At 44.3% G+C, this 17,125-nt stretch overlaps 2 protein-coding genes across 2 annotated transcripts in view; one reads left to right on the plus strand and one right to left on the minus strand.

The window, feature by feature from the left end:
• Positions 1 to 1,993: 1,993 nt before the first annotated feature.
• LOC109485238 lies at positions 1,994 to 7,142 on the minus strand. Its single transcript, XM_019788685.1, has 4 exons — positions 7,043 to 7,142; positions 4,906 to 4,976; positions 4,536 to 4,720; positions 1,994 to 4,085 (listed from the first exon to the last, which is right to left on the minus strand). Exons 2-4 carry the CDS (start codon positions 4,969 to 4,971, stop codon positions 2,396 to 2,398), a joined length of 1,941 nt encoding a protein of 646 aa, XP_019644244.1. The 5' UTR covers positions 4,972 to 4,976; positions 7,043 to 7,142; the 3' UTR covers positions 1,994 to 2,395.
• A 3,831-nt stretch (positions 7,143 to 10,973) lies between these two features.
• The window catches only part of LOC109485312, a 30,125-nt gene continuing 23,973 nt past the window's right edge, over positions 10,974 to 17,125 (plus strand). Inside the window, exon 1 of the mRNA XM_019788855.1 lies at positions 10,974 to 11,241. Within this exon, the coding sequence (XP_019644414.1) occupies positions 11,066 to 11,241 (176 nt within the window). The 5' untranslated portion in view covers positions 10,974 to 11,065. The remainder of the gene's footprint in view (positions 11,242 to 17,125) is intronic.

The raw sequence follows: 17,125 nt of genomic DNA on the forward strand, positions 1-17,125 counted from the left end.
CGCTAAGAAACTTGTAGTCCAAAGAATTCCGCAGTTGGCTACCACCCACACGTGGAACACTACTGGACGAACCACACGCTCCAGCAATCTACTTGACTGTCCCAAGGCTAGAACCGAACGCTATAAGAACAGCAGTATCCCATATATGATATCTCTTTTAAATAATCATCTATAAGTACATGAATTGTTATCTGTATGTAATGTCTGTAAAGTGAACGTCAAAGTAATGTTGTCCCTCCTGTAGCAATTTTATAAATCAATCAGTGTTTTAGATCTTAATGATTGTGTAACCAAGTTTTAATGCTAATAATTGTAAATAACTATGATGATTTTTACTGTATACTAATGAATTTTAAAATGAATTAATTGTACAACAGGATGTAATTCAGCCTGTGGCTGCAAATTCCTCGTTTTATCAATAAACCACTTGATTGATTGATTGATTGATTTTTGTTTAAGTTTGGTTGTGTTCCACTGAGTTTTCCGGCTATGTATACCCACTATGTGGTGAAGTCATATTGTTTTTCCTCGTGTTTCTTCTTCTCCTTCTCCTTCTCCTGCCATTTCGTTGCCATTCAATTTCTTCATTTTTGGGCCAAATGACATGAAATTTGGCATGAAGGTAGAGTGGGCAAATAGCCCCAGGCGTTTTTTTTCATTTTTTTGAAAAATTGTTTTATTTGAGTTTTTTGGCCATTTTCAGGCAAAAAATATACGTTTTGGAATCTGGAGCCCTGGTAATAAAACCAAATGACCTGAAATTTGGTATAGGGATACCTTGGACATATGTCTACAAAATCTCATTCAAGCTTTCGACATACACCACTTTAAAATTGTTTAGAATAGGGCTTTTTGGTTATTTTCAGACAAAAAAATGTTTGGCTCCTGTGCCCAAATATTAAATCCGAATGACCTGAAATTCGGTATGGGGATACCTTGGACACATGTCCAAAGAATGCCATTCACGCTTTTGACATACACAACTTAGAAGTTGTGTAAAATATGGCTTTTAGGCTATATATTTTCAGACAAAATCTGTCCATTTTGGGTCGTGGAGACCCAAATTTGGTATGGGTATGCTTTATATATCTGCCAACAACAATTAATTGTAATTTTTGGCATACTCTCCCTTAAACGTGTATAATTTAGGACTTTTTGACCGTTTTTAGGTCACAATTTATGATATAGTTGGGGATGACTATCCATGAGTCATCAGTTGAGTCTGGCATGCAGAGCAAGAACCAATAGGCATGCAGCTTTTTTGAGCATGCCCCCCCAAAAAACGGTCTGAATTGGGTTAAAGATATAGCAGCTCTACGGCTGGCCCGTATCAAAGCCCGCCATCCTTCTGGACCAATTCAATACAATAAATACAAACAGCAAATTGAACACAAAGAGACAATTAAGCAAGTCGTCTTGTCGTACAAAAGAGTAAAGAATACGTCACTGAGAATATATGTATATTTTGTGCACTGGACCCAGTCCTTTGGGACAAATTACGCATTATAGTACTAGAACTCATATAAAAGAACGAAATTCCACCTTATTGATACTACTATTTCATTGCCTGGATGTTGAGCGTTTATGGGTCACAATGCCTATCTTTGACTGCCTATGATTTCAATGATCTATTTCTCCTGTGATTCAGATAAAAGCCAAACATTTCGTATCGTGGGAAGAAAACAACCTTTGGAACAGACATCGGAGTGATATATTGACGCCTCTCTTGTACAAAAGAATCCGACTTCTGACGTGTTTTTCAAGTTGTGACTTTGATGGAAATCCATCCCAGCTGTTATTACCGTCCCAGCCCATTATGTGTGACATTTTGCAACTGAGGCCATGCCATGGTTCTTCTTGGTGGACGTCATTCCAGTCTGGGCCTTAAACAGCGTCAACATCATTTTGAAATGTATCAATTAAGTTTCGCGATAAATGTTTACAAACACAAGTATTCTTCTGTAGTTCAAAGTACTGTATTTTCTTTATTCAAATTAACGACACGAAGTCATTTCCTCATCCTTCCTGGGGCAGACCTGAGATAGCAGAAATGAACCGGAAAGCTGCAACTTCCAAATAGGAAACATGACAAAGGCAAACCCAGCTATGACTTGAACAGACACGGAAAGGCAATATCTGTTCTTGAACATAATTGTTCCAATATCTACTGTCTCTACTAGCTTGGAGAATTTTACTTCAGAGATCACACTTCTGTTGACTACATTTTCTTTCCAGATCATTCAGTATCAGTCGTAAATGTAAACTTTCTTTGCAAACTGATCCCCGAAGGCTAATTTCACGATGGGGTAAAAGGGTAGAAAATGTCATGGCGGGGCCGGGGTAACTGAATCCCTCGTTTCTAATAATAGTAATAAGTTTGTTCGTAAATATCCTCTCAGACGTTTGTTTCGGACCTGGTCCGATACAAAGGAGAACTGTGCATTTTTTCTCGTTCCAGTAGTGCACTGTTCAGTCTCACAACCTCTTTCCTCAGTCGGACGATTTCCCGCCCGCGTGCCTTCGCTTTCATCGCCTCAGCGCGAAGTTCGTCCTCCCTGGCCCGCAGCCGTGACGTCAGGTCACCCACAAGGCCGTCACCTGCACCATCGTCTTCTCTGTCCCCTCCCCATGGGAACAGTCCTGATTCTACCGACACGTCGTCTGAGGATTGAGAGATCTCGGGAGACATGACGAAAAACGGGAAGTCGCACGAGGGCGAATTCTCGGGTGACGACAGTATGGATTCATCTGCCGACGTTTTACCTGCCCCGGTTTGGTTTCGTAGCTCTGAGATCTCCTGTAGCAAGGACCGCTTCTCTAATCTATGTCTGTCTTCTTCTACATGAACTTTGTCCAGTAGTTCTTTCATTCGGGACCGCAGCATGGCAAACGACACTTGTAGTTTTTTCTTACTCTCTGCTTCCTTGGTTAGTTTCGCTCTTAAATCGTGAATCTCCCGTGTTTTGTCGACGCACCTGCCCCGTTCTCGTTGCAGGTCTTCCTCAGCTGCGTGCAGCTTAGACTGCAGGTCTGCGGTAATCTGCTGTACGCGGGGACTTTGCCGCCACTCCTGCCCACCTGCCGCGGGTCTGCCTGGCGTAGTGTAGCTCGCGTGTCCTATCGGGGCATATTCTGCCATTTTGCTGTGGCTGGTGAAGAGATTTGGTTGACTGACACTAAGTCCTCCCTTGTGACGGGTTTCTACTCTACCTTGTGGCATTCTGTGAGTGTTTATCACTGCCTCCGAGTGGGTATCTTCAAATGACAGACATCTTCTCGCAGGGCTGTGGTTCATTCTTTCTCTTCCATCGTTCAAGGTCTCCAATGACATGTGTCGCCGCCCTGTGGGGGCCTGGGTGTGTAAAGGGTATGCAAAAGTGTTGTCTGTTATTTCAGCGTCAAACCTTTCATCCGCCTCTTCTAGCATTTTCTGCAGAAAATCTACTTCTTCTTCCAACTCCTTATTCTGTGCATCCCTTTCTTCCTGGACCTGTCTCAAAGACGCAACACTCTCCCGTAGACTCTTGTTTTGGTCCCTCTCGTTTCGCAGGCGGTTTTCTGTCTCCGCTAACAATGCCCGAACAGCGGACAGTTCATCAGGCTGGGCCGGGGTGGTCGCAGGAGGAACTTTCACAGACGGATTCTTTTCATAGCGTTCTTTCATCACGGTGAGCTCCTCCTCCAGGAGTTTGCTTCGCTCATTTTCTTTACGGAGGTGATCTTCCACCGCCCCGTGGAGGTCATGGGAAGAGGTAGATCCCTGTTCTGCCCTTTTCAGCCACTCTTCTACTGCGTCATTCTGAAGTATCTCTGTGGACCCCGCTGGTCTAGAACCCTCTCCACACTTGCTATGCAGTAAGACCTGCCGCGAGTCCACCGTATCAATATCGCCCACCTTCTGCGCGCCTAGGGTTAAACTCTCTAGCTTCGTCTCCGTATCGCGCAGTTGTTGGCGGAGGATCCCGGCGACTGCCTTGTCTCTGCCGAGCCTGTTCAGCGCGCTGTGCACGGAGGACAGTTGTTCGCTCAGCTGGTGGATGTTCAGTGACAACATCGGCCAGAACAGCCCCGCAGCGGTACGGGATCTGCAAAGTTATCAGATAGTCTCCATCAAGAGAGTAGAATGCCATGTAAAGCAGAAAAAACAAACAAACAAATCCGGGTACCTTCAACGTATAACTAGGTTTAAAAACTATACATTGTTTCAACTATAAAGCAGCTGAAAGCTATAGATAAAGTTATAGATAATATAGATATAAATATATAGATATAGATATAGATACGGGTATAAAGAATAAGTCATCAGTACGATAAATACAATACCCTACATATCATAAGAGGATTTGCATTTGGTTTTCAATAATTGATCATGGTAGTTTTCTTGACAATCATGATTTATCATTGGTTCTACTTTTGCGACGGCTGTCTAGCCATGTTTATGTATAACAGCCAGCTGTACTGCTGGAATTATAGTAAAAGTTCTGTTGTTAATGAATATTGTTATTGTTTTATAGCTGTCACGAGGCAAGTTTTACCTGCTAGTGATGTTGTCCATATTTTTTTCAAGTATGCTGATTTCATCCGCCACCCTTTCTATATCAGCCAGTAGTAAGGCCCCATCTTCGTCACGTGACGTCTTGTCAAGAACCTGTTCCACACCATTCTGTGACGTGGACATCTTTGGTTGGTTCGTTCCCCGGAGATCAGAGTGATCTAAAAACTGTGGGGTACAAAAAAGTTCAAATTAAATTCCCATATTGTCCACAATCGCCTAGATACAAAATATAACACAGAGAAGCGTCTGAACAGATTAGAGTGTAACATCATTATGAAATCAACGTTTCTTTAACTATGTGGTATCTATTCTTAGAATCCTTTGACATAATATAATGTGTCTTGTCCTACCTTGCGGCCATCTTGTCTCCACTCCTGCCGGTGATTGAGCTCTGGTACAGATAGAAACCGATGCATTTTGCCTGTGATAAAAAAAAACCCATAAAACTATCAGTACATCTACACACTCAGTACATTACGTGACCAGTAATGTAAAGATTGATTTTGTTTATACAATGCTATTGTGTACACAAAATAGTAAATAGCAGAATAAGCCACTGAGGCTAAAGTGTAGTTCGCAAAATATCCTTCCTAATACAAGCAAAAATAAAGGCTTCTAGAAAAATTCCTGTCGACGCCAATCATGGATAAACATACTGCAAGTAATACTACATAACACTACATAACACAAACTTTCTGGCGTGTTTCGTATGTATATAAAATTTTAATGTACTATGCATATACTAGTACGCTTTTAAGAGAGATCGGTAGCTGTATATTACTTCTATTTCAGTTTCCAACAGGCCCAAGTATTGTTCCTTATCATTATTTCAAAAGATGAAAAATTTTGACTGAAAAAAAATGCTATACTCTGTCCAAACCGCCAGTACAGTAAGTTAACTCCAGTCTCTATATGCAACGTTACCTCCGCCTTATATCACCGTCGATTGTGAACTGGCATATAACAACAGCGTTCAAGCTTACGAATTGGAGACTGATGGGCTTTGTGTCGTTCTAATTAGGCTGTATACTATTCTGACTAGAACTTCACAAAGCGTGAACTAATAGACTAATAGATGGATATGTAGATATCTGAATAGGCTGATAGATGGGTTATTACATGTATATAAATAGACTGATAAATGAATAGCATAGCGGTACAAGAATGCAGTATCTGGTAACTATGGTTAGAATTTAGAAAAACAGTTTCTGTATTTGCTGCAAAGAATACAAACGAGTAGGCGATATCATAACAATGTGGTCGGTGCTTACACAAGCACTGATACCATAGAAGGTGTGTCGGATATTCGACCCTCTGCCCCAGATTGAATACTAACACTAATGAGAGACTGGCAGTCATATTGAAGCTATTGCCTACTTTTGGGAAAAGCGGTAGAATACGGCCGGGACGGCCTGAAAAGTCACCCCTCCCACTTTTCCATTGAAGCGAATGCAACAATACGTGCAAAAGTACGCTGTTCTTAACGCCTGTTGACATTAGTTATCGTTTTCCCACACGCACTACTGTAAGGTCAGGATGCCTCTGGCTCTCAGCAACGAGGGGGAGGGGGGCGAAACTACCCTACCTTCTAGTACCATCTTCTGCCTGCTCTTTCAGTGACATTTCGTGAAGAGGGTGAAGATGATGATGATTGCCAATGATCGTTTTATTCTCGAGGTTTCCTTTGAGATCTGGAGAGATTCTCCCAAGTTAATATAAGACCTCGCCATACACGAAGCTCCTTGGTTCATATTGGCGTCCTTCGGCCCACGACCTCTCTCAACTGGAATTCGATTTATTGAAAGCCGGCCTTGAATTTTTTTTCTGATGTTAAACGTTACTTCATAGCTTCTTTTGTGCTTCCTAGCTCAGACAGTGGCCATGAGAAACACGCTTCTAATGTGGGAAGTATGCCATAGATACATAGCGTTATAGACTCCGTACCCTCTGACATAGCGTTATGCTAACATTCACATAAGATAAGGCTGACCATATGAAAAGGCTACCCTTGCACTGCGAGTACTGCACGTTAGACTGCCAGTCACTGTTTCTGTGGATTTATAAACATCTACAGTGACGTATGCATGTGTAAATCATGTGGCAGTTGGTTCAGTTGGATGCAAAACCAGCTTGGATTATCGTAATGCGACGATAATGCTTAAGTAAACCAACTAACAGAAAGCATCCAAGTTTGTTTGCGTTTTTTTTTCTACCTGGACGTGACGTTGTGTCCAACTGTTTCGACGTTTGAAGATACATTAAAAATGGGATAAACCGATGTCCTTGGATACACAAATTCGGAGACGAGAACTGCCATAAGTACAGTTGAGGGTGTACCATTTCTGTCCCGACCTTTGAATCCTCATCATACTGCACCACTCACATGTACGCTCTCAACCTGCTGTGACGTGCTTTCTAACTCCTTAAGGATATAGCTAGCCTTGCATTAAAGGAGTCGGAAAAGGTAAAGGTCGACTTGCGCAGTACCTTTGTAGTAGTAGAAACTGTCCGTCGTCTCTTCTGCCTTCCCTCAGAGATGTTGTTGTTAGTGCGGTACATGTACGCGTACCCAGTACCGACGCCTCAAAGGCAGAGGTAAAGAGAGAACCCAACGTAACAATTGTGTTTGAACACTTGATACAGTGTTTGCTTTTGGAGACCCGCTCTATAGGCCAGCGGCTCAATTGTCCCTGTGTGCTTAGGTTGCTTTGTTGTGTATGCTTGTGTTTGTTGGGGGTTTGCCGGTGGTGTAGTGGTCTCTCTCTCTCTCTCTCTCTCTCTCTCTCCCTATCCTCCCTCCCCCCCTCTCTCCCCCTGTGTCCAAAGCGAAGCGGCATTGCATTACTACTTGAAAACACTGTCCTTTACCTTTAAGTTTATAGCATGTTGAAGATGAGTACCCGTACTCTAGTCAGGAGTGTCCGGCCTTGTTAGTCCACGCGCGCCCCAGCATCCGCTAGCCGCTATCTATTTATTAGTAGACATCATTATCTCTCCAGCCTAAAGTACCGGTGCTCATCATTTTGCTATGCATTACAGGTTACACTTAGGCCCAGTTACACTTTTGTGTATCCGTATGGCCTACATCTCTAACAACATCAGAAGGAAGCACGTGTTTAGTCAAGTGTTGCGTAGGCAGTTTCCTTTCTAAATGTCTCTTCCTGCCACCTAAATAAAAGTCTTCACACCCTTCTTTGCGCTGACGTCGTGTTGGCCATTGGACCATCTCTCAACTTGCTGTATAAGATGGCTTCTTCTCTCCTTGCTTCCTGACTTGCGTCAATGACTGATTGGTTCATTGTACGACTTTCAAAAGTGAGGATTCTTGAAAAACTCTTGACCACATGTGGTACAAACTGCAACACGTACAACCATGGTTGAAGAGATATTCGCAAGAGACCTTGTTTTAATCTAACGTGCATTTAGTGGTTTCAATGCTGTTAAGCTCTTGCTTTTTCTGTAAATTTTCTGTGATTTTCCTGACCTGGTGTCAAAAACCAATGATAGCTCCGATCGCACGACCAGATTAGGAAGAGGAGGTATAATAATGGCATCATGGTTCCTTTCCAATTACGACAGAGACGTCCTCTTGCGAAAAGTCATAAAAGTGCAACAATCATCAACAGGTGGACTAACGGTCTTCACGTTCACACACACAATGCGAGAATTGCGTGAGCGACCCACCAAATCCAACCCCGCACAGTTTTTGTCCTAGTCCCAATATTAAGTGCATCAATCACCGTCGTTGTTCCAGTGAATTCACGAAAGTCCATAATACTTGTCATCCATAAAACTCTCCACGAATGAATGATCTACAGGTCTTTGCTTCAAACTCCATAATCTTATGTTTCTTGGAATTTTTTCCGGCGACTGGGAAAGCTACAACATTTCCCACTTTCTCCAGCATTAACGGATGTCGCGATCGTGTTGTGCTGTCAGCAAAACCCAGCTCTGCAGAACATACTGCACTCGCTAGGAGTCTAGTCTATTACTGCAGGCTGGGAAAGTACGAGTTACTAGCTAGTAATCTTCGCCACAATTTGTTCTTGGGTATCACCTCTTGAAACATAAGTCATGTTTACCTTGTATTAGAACCCGTATTACAGGCTTAAGGCAGTCATGCATTAACAAGAATTGACAGTTTTTCAATCTAAGTGCGCAGAATTTCCCTCTTCGTCTGTAAACCCTGAACCTCCGGGGGTCAATGTCAGTCCGGTGGGCGTGAGAGAGGCCCGCGGCGGGGGCGAGCTGTCAGCCCCAACCCGGAGGAGCCTCTCTGACGGCGCGTGTCTCGTCCATGGCGTGACGCCGCGCGCTTCTTTCCCCACCTGTTTCACCACATTATCATCATGGATGGAAATAAACAGTAATGTGGGCAGGTTGTAGAATTCTCCCTGCAGACAGTCAAATATGACAACCGTTCACAGTCACAGTACTGTACAGTGTACTTGTGTTATCTGCTGTGCCCAGAAAAGAGACGCCTTGAGTGTACATTGAACTAAATCTGCCTATAGCTGCTTGGTGCTTGTATGTCAAAAACAAGCTAGCTCTAAAATGTGCCAACTTTCGTTACCTTGTGTGTGTTTGACTTTCACTATGTTTTAAAATAACCTCCTTGGAAGATAAGATATTTGCATAGCTAACCTGCTTACGTGAATATAAACCACCATCCAAAACAAACCACAGGCTAAAGCATAATTTACCATTGTTATGATTGATTCGGTTATCGCTGGAGATTGCAACACGCACACCGTAACACTCAGCCGAACCCTGTGGGACTTCAGTCATATGTTCTAAGTTCATGAGTGAGAAGTTCCTCCTTCGCTTCTCGAACTTTAGACTTGTAGAACTGCCAAACGACATGACTCAGGGGCTCGTACGGAGCTTGTGACTAAGCTGGGGGAATTGTCCTCCCCCAGACGACGTGACCTTACACTTGACGAACAAACCCTTCTATGGCGAGCTATACGTCTGAGGTTTTCCGCGTGTTTTCTGTGTATGGTCATTGTACCTTGACAATGACATACAACAGCATCTGAGAAAGGGTACGTAACTTCGAATGGAAAACGCATAACGCTCACATCCGGCGTTAGATATGATCGTTGGGCCACTGTCAAAAAATTCTGAGTGTTGAAGAGGGGGCCAGAAAAGACAGACACTAACCCTACATTATAGACTGAGTGTGGGGATAAGACATCCATGTTGGGGGTGAAGGCAAATTAACTCTGAGGTAACTTGATGTCAGTCTCACAAATACCCTTCAGATTGAGACACCTTTTCCTTGTCAACCCCGACACATACATCATTTATAGGTTTTACGGTCTACTAGTGGTTGATGTAGAACTTAATGGACACAGCAAACGTACAGCGACTTTCGTAAGGTCTAAAATTGCATGTAGACATACAGACAAATACATGGGTACACCGAAATTAACCTACGTACAAAACAATGTGTGAGAAGACTGTACTGATAAAATGTAGACGTCCTGTGCTATAGGCTATTGACGAATCTGTGTGCTTTTCCGTGAAAAAGACAAGGGTTTGCGTGGCCCAGTGTCATCACCAGCAGCGTGAACTGAACAGAGGTCAAAGTAGTTCACGTGAAAAACTCTGCCTGAACGGGAAATAGCGACCGTGCTGGGAGGGCTCAGTCTAGCGCAGCTCATAAACTTGTCTACAGAACAGTTTTGTTTCCAAAACATTCTTCCCTTTATGTTACCGTGTCACCGCGTTTCATTATACACACCGTAACAAAGATGATTCATCTAGAAGCTTTGTTTTTTCCGCGCCAGGTTTAGATGTTTATGAAACCTGTGTGTACTAAGTGTTGGGACAGCACCACGTGCCCTGACCCTCCGTGTACATGAAGCTAAAAGGTTGGTTGGAATGTTGATGGTCCAGGGATGATGAAGTTGACAAGAAGCACTTGTAAGTTCCCTTGCTTATCCGAGTCATGAAAATCTTAAACGCCCTCAACACAGTACACTGGCCAGGCTTTTCTGTTCTCTGTTCTCGATCTTGAAATCGATGCTTCCTATTTATACTAACATACTAGTATTTGTGTAAGCATAGAGTTAGAATCAAGACTCCATGGTGTAACACAAGCAAAACTAGACACAGGGAAGTAAGGTTACTTTTATTTGATACCACCATTACTGGACGTGGCCTACTTGGATGACTATTTCTACAACTTAATGGCTTAGAGATAAATTGCTTATCAGATTCATAATTGTCTACTTCTGTAGCGTCTTTCTTTCCTAAGTTCACAATCTAGGGTATTATTAAGAAAAGAAACGACAAATCACTAATCATGCCAGCAAGGGGCTTTCTTCTGACCGGAAGTTGGCGTCACGCCTGCCAAAGGAAGCCGGAAGTAGACCCAGTGCTGCCTCTGCATGTATTACAGACCGTCCCGGGACGGAGTGGAGGTAGGGCCTGTGGTAACGGCCGGTGGCGACGCTGTTTTTTCTGTCAAACGGGGTCAACCCATGCCTTCTTACCGCCTAGAACATGTCTCATCTACTGTTTGGATTTCCAAGCGTGGTGTGTCTGCTTTTCTGGAGTCTGCCGTTGGTCGTCAGCGGGTTCAACCTCGATACAGACCGGGCTGCCGTGCGCAGTGGGCCCGAAGGAAGTTTCTTCGGTTTCTCGGTGGCGATGCACAGAACACCCGAGGGACGGAAAGTGTGAGTAGAGGGATCTTTATTTTATCTCCTTGCGCAGAACCTTGGGACGCAAATCTGGGGTAATTGCCACAAATGAGTCGTGATTAGAGGGTACCATTGTCTCTAATGGCTGTCATACCTCTACAACTGCTTTAGTGTGATTTTTCTGGCTCCCTTTGAGCCTCCTGCGAAGGTATGCATAAACTAGCGTACAAGAGCGTTGACATAGAGGACAACAGTAGAAAGGCGTGTGTTGGTTCTCCCAGGACCCAGGGGACGCCGTCATGTCTGTCACGTCAAACTTCAGCTCTGTATGTCAAACCAGTGTCTGCCACCCCTGGCCGAGAACAAAATAGGCCCCCGTATTGACGGAGAAACATTGTTAGCGGTGCTTGTATTCAACAACAGTTTTGACGCACAAAAAGTTGCGAGATTGTTTTGCAAAGCGCGTACGTAGTCACCGCGCTATTCTTGTCCTGAAAATTGTTATGCAAAGTGAAAAAAAGCTCGACTTGTTTGGACAGTGCCTGTCCGACTCCATGGCGATTCTGTTGCTGATTGAGTTTTTTGTCTTCTATAAGCCAGGAGAAGTGTGTTTTCCAAACAGAACGCCACGAAAGACGACGGTCTGGCTGATAGTATCTTCCCCCGGGGCCTACACGCGGGCTACCCGAACAAATTGCCGGTATTGTAGCCCGCTTGAATGCGCCCTTTCTTGGCCGCTGCGTTCCCGCTCTATTAGCTATTCGCAGTGCGTTTATTGAATTTGAATCGCCCGTTATTGGACGGTCCGTTTCCCCATCCCATTGAATTGTAGTGAAAACACAAACGGCTGCCCCAGTGACAGGGTGGTCGCTGTTTTTTTCTGTCCTTTTTTCCACAAGACAAATGGAAGTTCCTTTCACGAACTGTGTGAAGAGTACCTCCCCCATTTTTCATGTCCTTTCAGATAATTGAAAAACCTTTATCTACATATATATATATAGAAAAGTAATTCGACGTAAGTTTGGCAAAGAGAATGTGTTTACATTTCTAATGCGTGATTCTCAAAAGAATTCGAAATTTTAAAAATGTGAAATACATTTTATTCTTGAACAAACATATCGACCTAGATATAGAGAATTTAGAAGCCTTGTCATTGCCACAGCTATGTACAGCGTGTGCATTTGTACCGTATGAATAGAACATTTGTAAAAACAGATGGACTTTTCAAAACAAATACATTGGGAGAAGCGATTGAATTAATTGTAATGACAACTTGCAGGCGTGAACATCTGTTATGAACCGCGTATATTCAGGCCTGGGCTCCGGCGGCGGCGATGTTGTTGTTTTTCCATCGCGCCCAGTAATTTACATATTGGTGGTTTCTGGTCGTCAAGTAATGCGCTGCTAAACGGATAAAGTAATTGTTCAAATAGATGAATCGGCCTGTACAAATATCAAGTGTATGTGATTCCCTCCTTCTCTTTCTTCTTCTCAGTGATATATAAACCGGGCCTTTATTTCAAAGCTTTCGTGTCTCCAATACTCGCTGACCATCAGCCTCACGAAAGCAGATTTGCTAAGCTTCTTCCGACTTCCTGTTGGAAGAGTCGAAAGAGGAAGAAGTTCGCTATCGCACCGCGCGCAGGCCCGTGTAAGAGGAAAGAGCCGGTGCAGCGCGGTGCCTGTGTGCCCGGGGCTGGCCCGAGACGCACGTTCATCACAGGAAACCAATCACCGCGGACAGAACGTCTGCTGACGGGAGATAAGAAAATCTGGACGGGTGTGCCTGGCAGCGGTTTGATGGACTGCGGTGGTATTGTTTCATGATGGGGTTATAATTGAAGCGATCAGCGCGCTTTAGTCTTGGCGTTAACAGGGAGGATTCCTATTGTCCGCCCCAGCAGGGGGGTAGATTCTGTGCACCGCCTTCCACAAACCGGACAGAATAATGTCCATCACTACATGCATTTACTCTCCCCTCAGGACGCCTAACACCCACCCCAACACTTCCTTTAGGTGTCCGTCATGCTGAGTGCATCATAATTTGCTGGTTGGTTGCAATTATTGATGCGTACTACATTAATGGTCATACCTGAGTAGTTTCCATACACCGCTGAGGTAACGTTATATTGATTCATGGCGTGGGTAATGTTATTACCCCGGCTACGTGTCAGCTGTAGTATTCCTGACCTGTGAGCCTGTCTGTATCTCCACGTATCTGCCACATCTGCGTGATTTGTTTGACACAACTCTTGTCGTCTGACACATTTATAGTCTTCTAGATAAACTTTAATCGTGCTGGGAATATTGTTGACTCAGTGGGACGCTTCCTAACTTAACTCACGGGGACAGCACTGTTTCAGAAACTATAGAAATTTCTATCAGATATCATCTCTCTTGCTCCCAGGCATGCCAGGCTTTAGACTTCTCAACCTTAATCCACCGTCTGCTTTACTCGTGCACATGTGTCGGATAGACTAAAACAACGAAATTCCTCGTATCGTGAAGTACATTTTAGACAAAAAGAACCCTCATTGCACACCTGCTTTGCAATCTGCCCCCTCCTTGATCACTATTTGCCACGAGAGTAATTTAACGAGGAAACGTTATGTGTCGTGCCTGCTAGATGACAGGATAAGAGGTTACCTTAAACGAAATATGAAAAGAAATACTTCTTTTGGTTTTCCTGTAATATTATGCAAAGAGCTATTTCCCTGTCATTTGCATGCATGGTATTTCGTATTGTGTGAAATGATTGAATCGGCGCGGCGGCGTGACCAGACAGGGGGTTGCGAAGAACCTTCACAATCGTTTCGGCCGTACAAAAAGCAGACCCTTTCTCGGTCGGGTGTAAATCAGTCATATCCACCTTGTTCTTTGTGTTTCTGTCAAGGATGAAACACTTACGAGACAGACGAGCCCACTTTTGGAGCAGTCAGCCCGTCGTAACACGGGAGCTCAAAACGTGTACCTGTCAGCTGACAAAAGGTCTAGTTCCTACCGTTAATAGTCGACTCGAGGATTACTGCGTCTTTGTCCATCCAGACTCCAGAGAGATCAATTTTTGATAGCGTTTTGATTGAATTATGTCGCTGGCGTGGCAGATGAATGGTTAGGAAACTCCGCACTGTAGTGTGATAGTTACTACTAATACCAGGCCACATTGTAACAGCTCGGGGCCAACATTTGTCAATGGTTAGGGCGCGACCCCTGCCTGCCGGGGGCGGGTCGTCACACACACAGATTTGCGGGATTTACTGTCAAAACAAACTTTGATCAACATTATCGACAGATCGCTGCAGGCCCCCGGCGGAGACAGGTGGAGAGAGGAAGCCGCGGGGAGGGGGATTCTTGTGGTCCCTGAACTTCTTCAGATTCTACCTGTCGGGGCATTTGAAGTCGCCAGAGGTGTGGCTGTATGTGTGGGTGGGTGTGAAGTGGTTTACGCTGTCATCAGGTGCAGAAGGGACTCCAGAGAATTGTAACTACACGATGGTGGCCTCGAACGTAACCATGGAGGCGACATTCTGCATCAAAACAACACACAAGAGTCAAGGATGAGCTGTTGTTCATTAGAAAGCGACGACAGAAACGTTAACTGGAACAACAGCTACAAGAATGGAACAAGAATATTAGTTCAGCGTTACAACAGTGTTAGCCACTTATGCTCATTTTGAAGAATGCAGACTTTTTGCAACAGCCAATCAACTTCATAACGGCTCGTACCGGCAGTAATTACCAACAGTCATCCAAATTAGTAAGTTGTGTTCTCGATCAGTCGTTATCTCTTCGATCTAGGTCAGGGTCGTGGCGAGGCTACACTTGTAGAGCCGAAGCAGTGTTCCGTCGTATTTCCTACACAGTTCTTCACCAATCTTTAGCACGGCGATGTTTTCACAACACCGCGTTCACGGCCGTGCAACTGCAGACAAAGAATAGAAGAATGCCGAAGTGTCAGACAGTGTCTTCCGTATTCAGAGACCATCATGGCGAACCAGCCAGAATGTTTGCGCTGAGTTGACAAAAAATGACTTCTTTGAACGGGGCATCTTGACCAGAATGATATTCTGCAAACAGAGCAAATGAGAGAGGGAGGCCTTGGAAAGAAATCGTGGGTACTGCCTACCCTCTGACCTAAACCTCTGCTTGGAGAATACTATAATTATGATAATGGTAGGATTCATCTTGCATAGATACTACGCCTCTAGCTCTGGTATACAATTCTAGGAAAGATTTCGTTATTAAAAAAACCTTGCCACAAAACCGCCATGACTAGAAGTTTTGGGACTCTCGCCTAATTTCCCAACAGACAAGTTCAGATGCATGTACCCTGCCCCAACACGAGGGAAAGGCCGCGAACTGGATGTAAATTCCTTTAAACGCCAACAAACACGCCTTGACACGATAGTGCCTTATCGAATTAAGAAGCCAGCCGGGGGAATGCCAAGCCTTCTTCTTCGAGTCTTCGCCAATTATTATGTTTGGCGACCCGCCCACGTTCCTTTCACATAAGTCACCTCTTTCGGACATTTTATTATTCTTCAAGATTAAGTCGGACAGAACAGGGTTTAAGTGATCACGGAGAGCATTATTATGACAGCTAGGCATGACAAACATCAGGGGACTTATGTGATTTACCGAGGAGAAAGGCTTGTAGAGCAGCTAGGAAAGATTTGTTTGTATAAATGGTCTGGATCCATGGATGAACAACCGACACAATTACATGTACACTTCCCTCAAGGCAGCCGGTAAGGAGACCGATGGTGCTGGCTGTAATTTGTAGAAAGCCCGTGATCCTCCTCACCCTGGCTTTCAAAAGAAACTGGTTACACACCCTTTCCACCAGAGGGTCTGATTTTGCCTCAACGAATTTCATCGATAAAAACCGATTTTTAAAAGTTCTATGTTTTTTTTTGTCTTTTAAATCATACTTTTACCTTTACTGGTGCGTCATATTCCAGTTGTAAAATCAAGGATCACACAAATCCGATTATGGTCGCTCAGGCGCTCGGCGACACCGTCTGGTGAAAGGGGGACTGACATTCAGACATAACGGCTAACGCTGTGCCATAGTGGAAGCCACCAGTGAAATGACGGGTTGCAAAGTAGTTGTGACCCCCAAGGTCCTTGACAAGGTTTGTAGTGACTGGTTCATACGGCTGACCAGTGAAGAGAATCGACTTAATGTTGTACAAACACACTGACATGCCCCTCTTTATCGTATGCCTACAGCATCGTTTTGCATAACTTTTCCGTTCGTTGTCTCAAGGAGGTCGTAGTGGAGACGAAAGACTATGTGCAATTGGATTTGCCGTTCGTCTAAAGCCCACTCTAGACCAGAACAACGCAATGTCTTCTACAATAAACCACATGAAGTGTAACGTTACATGTAACCCAGCCTCCAGACCCCCCCCCCCTCACACAGGCTCAAAAGAAGAGGCGATTGTCGATAAAGCGTTGTGTCATTACAGAGAATACAAAAAATGTTATCATCACAGGACCGACAAAATTCAATGAAGCTGAGGCCTGATACTTCAGCTCCTTTACTGCAATGAAGCAGCGTGGACGTACAAACGAGAGTTGACCAGACGACGTCCTGTAGACGCAGTCATGACCGTTGGAAAGGCGGCTTCTAACATCTTTTGTCCTCCTGAATCAGAAGGCATCTGTAGGCCCAGCCCGGGGGCAGGGGTCATAGGACACGTATAAAAGTCTTTTGTTCAGGAAGTCGATTAAACTTCTGTTGACACTGCCGCTGCATAAGTAACCTTTAGGGCGATGTTATGCATGTTAAAGCAGTGCCCCCTATTGTTAAGGCCCTGTGCATGTATGCCCGCAGGCTCTGCCGAACGACCTTCCTTCCCAAGAGAAGCCAGACCCGGCTCTGACACCGTCACACCTGACCAGTGACAAACGTCCC

This window comes from Branchiostoma belcheri, unplaced genomic scaffold, assembly GCF_001625305.1.
Source record: "Branchiostoma belcheri isolate BF01 breed outbred unplaced genomic scaffold, Haploidv18h27 scaffold74, whole genome shotgun sequence".
NCBI lineage: Eukaryota > Metazoa > Chordata > Leptocardii > Amphioxiformes > Branchiostomatidae > Branchiostoma > Branchiostoma belcheri.

Coding starts and splice junctions, on each gene's coding strand:
- LOC109485238 (XM_019788685.1), bottom strand. CDS start 4,971: ATGCATCGGTTTCTATCTGTACCAGAGCTCAATCACCGGCAGGAGTGG. Junction 4,721..4,905: donor GGAGACAAGATGGCCGCAAG/GTAGGACAAGAC, acceptor TGTACCCCACAG/TTTTTAGATCACTCTGATCT. Junction 4,086..4,535: donor ATGGACAACATCACTAGCAG/GTAAAACTTGCC, acceptor ATAACTTTGCAG/ATCCCGTACCGCTGCGGGGC.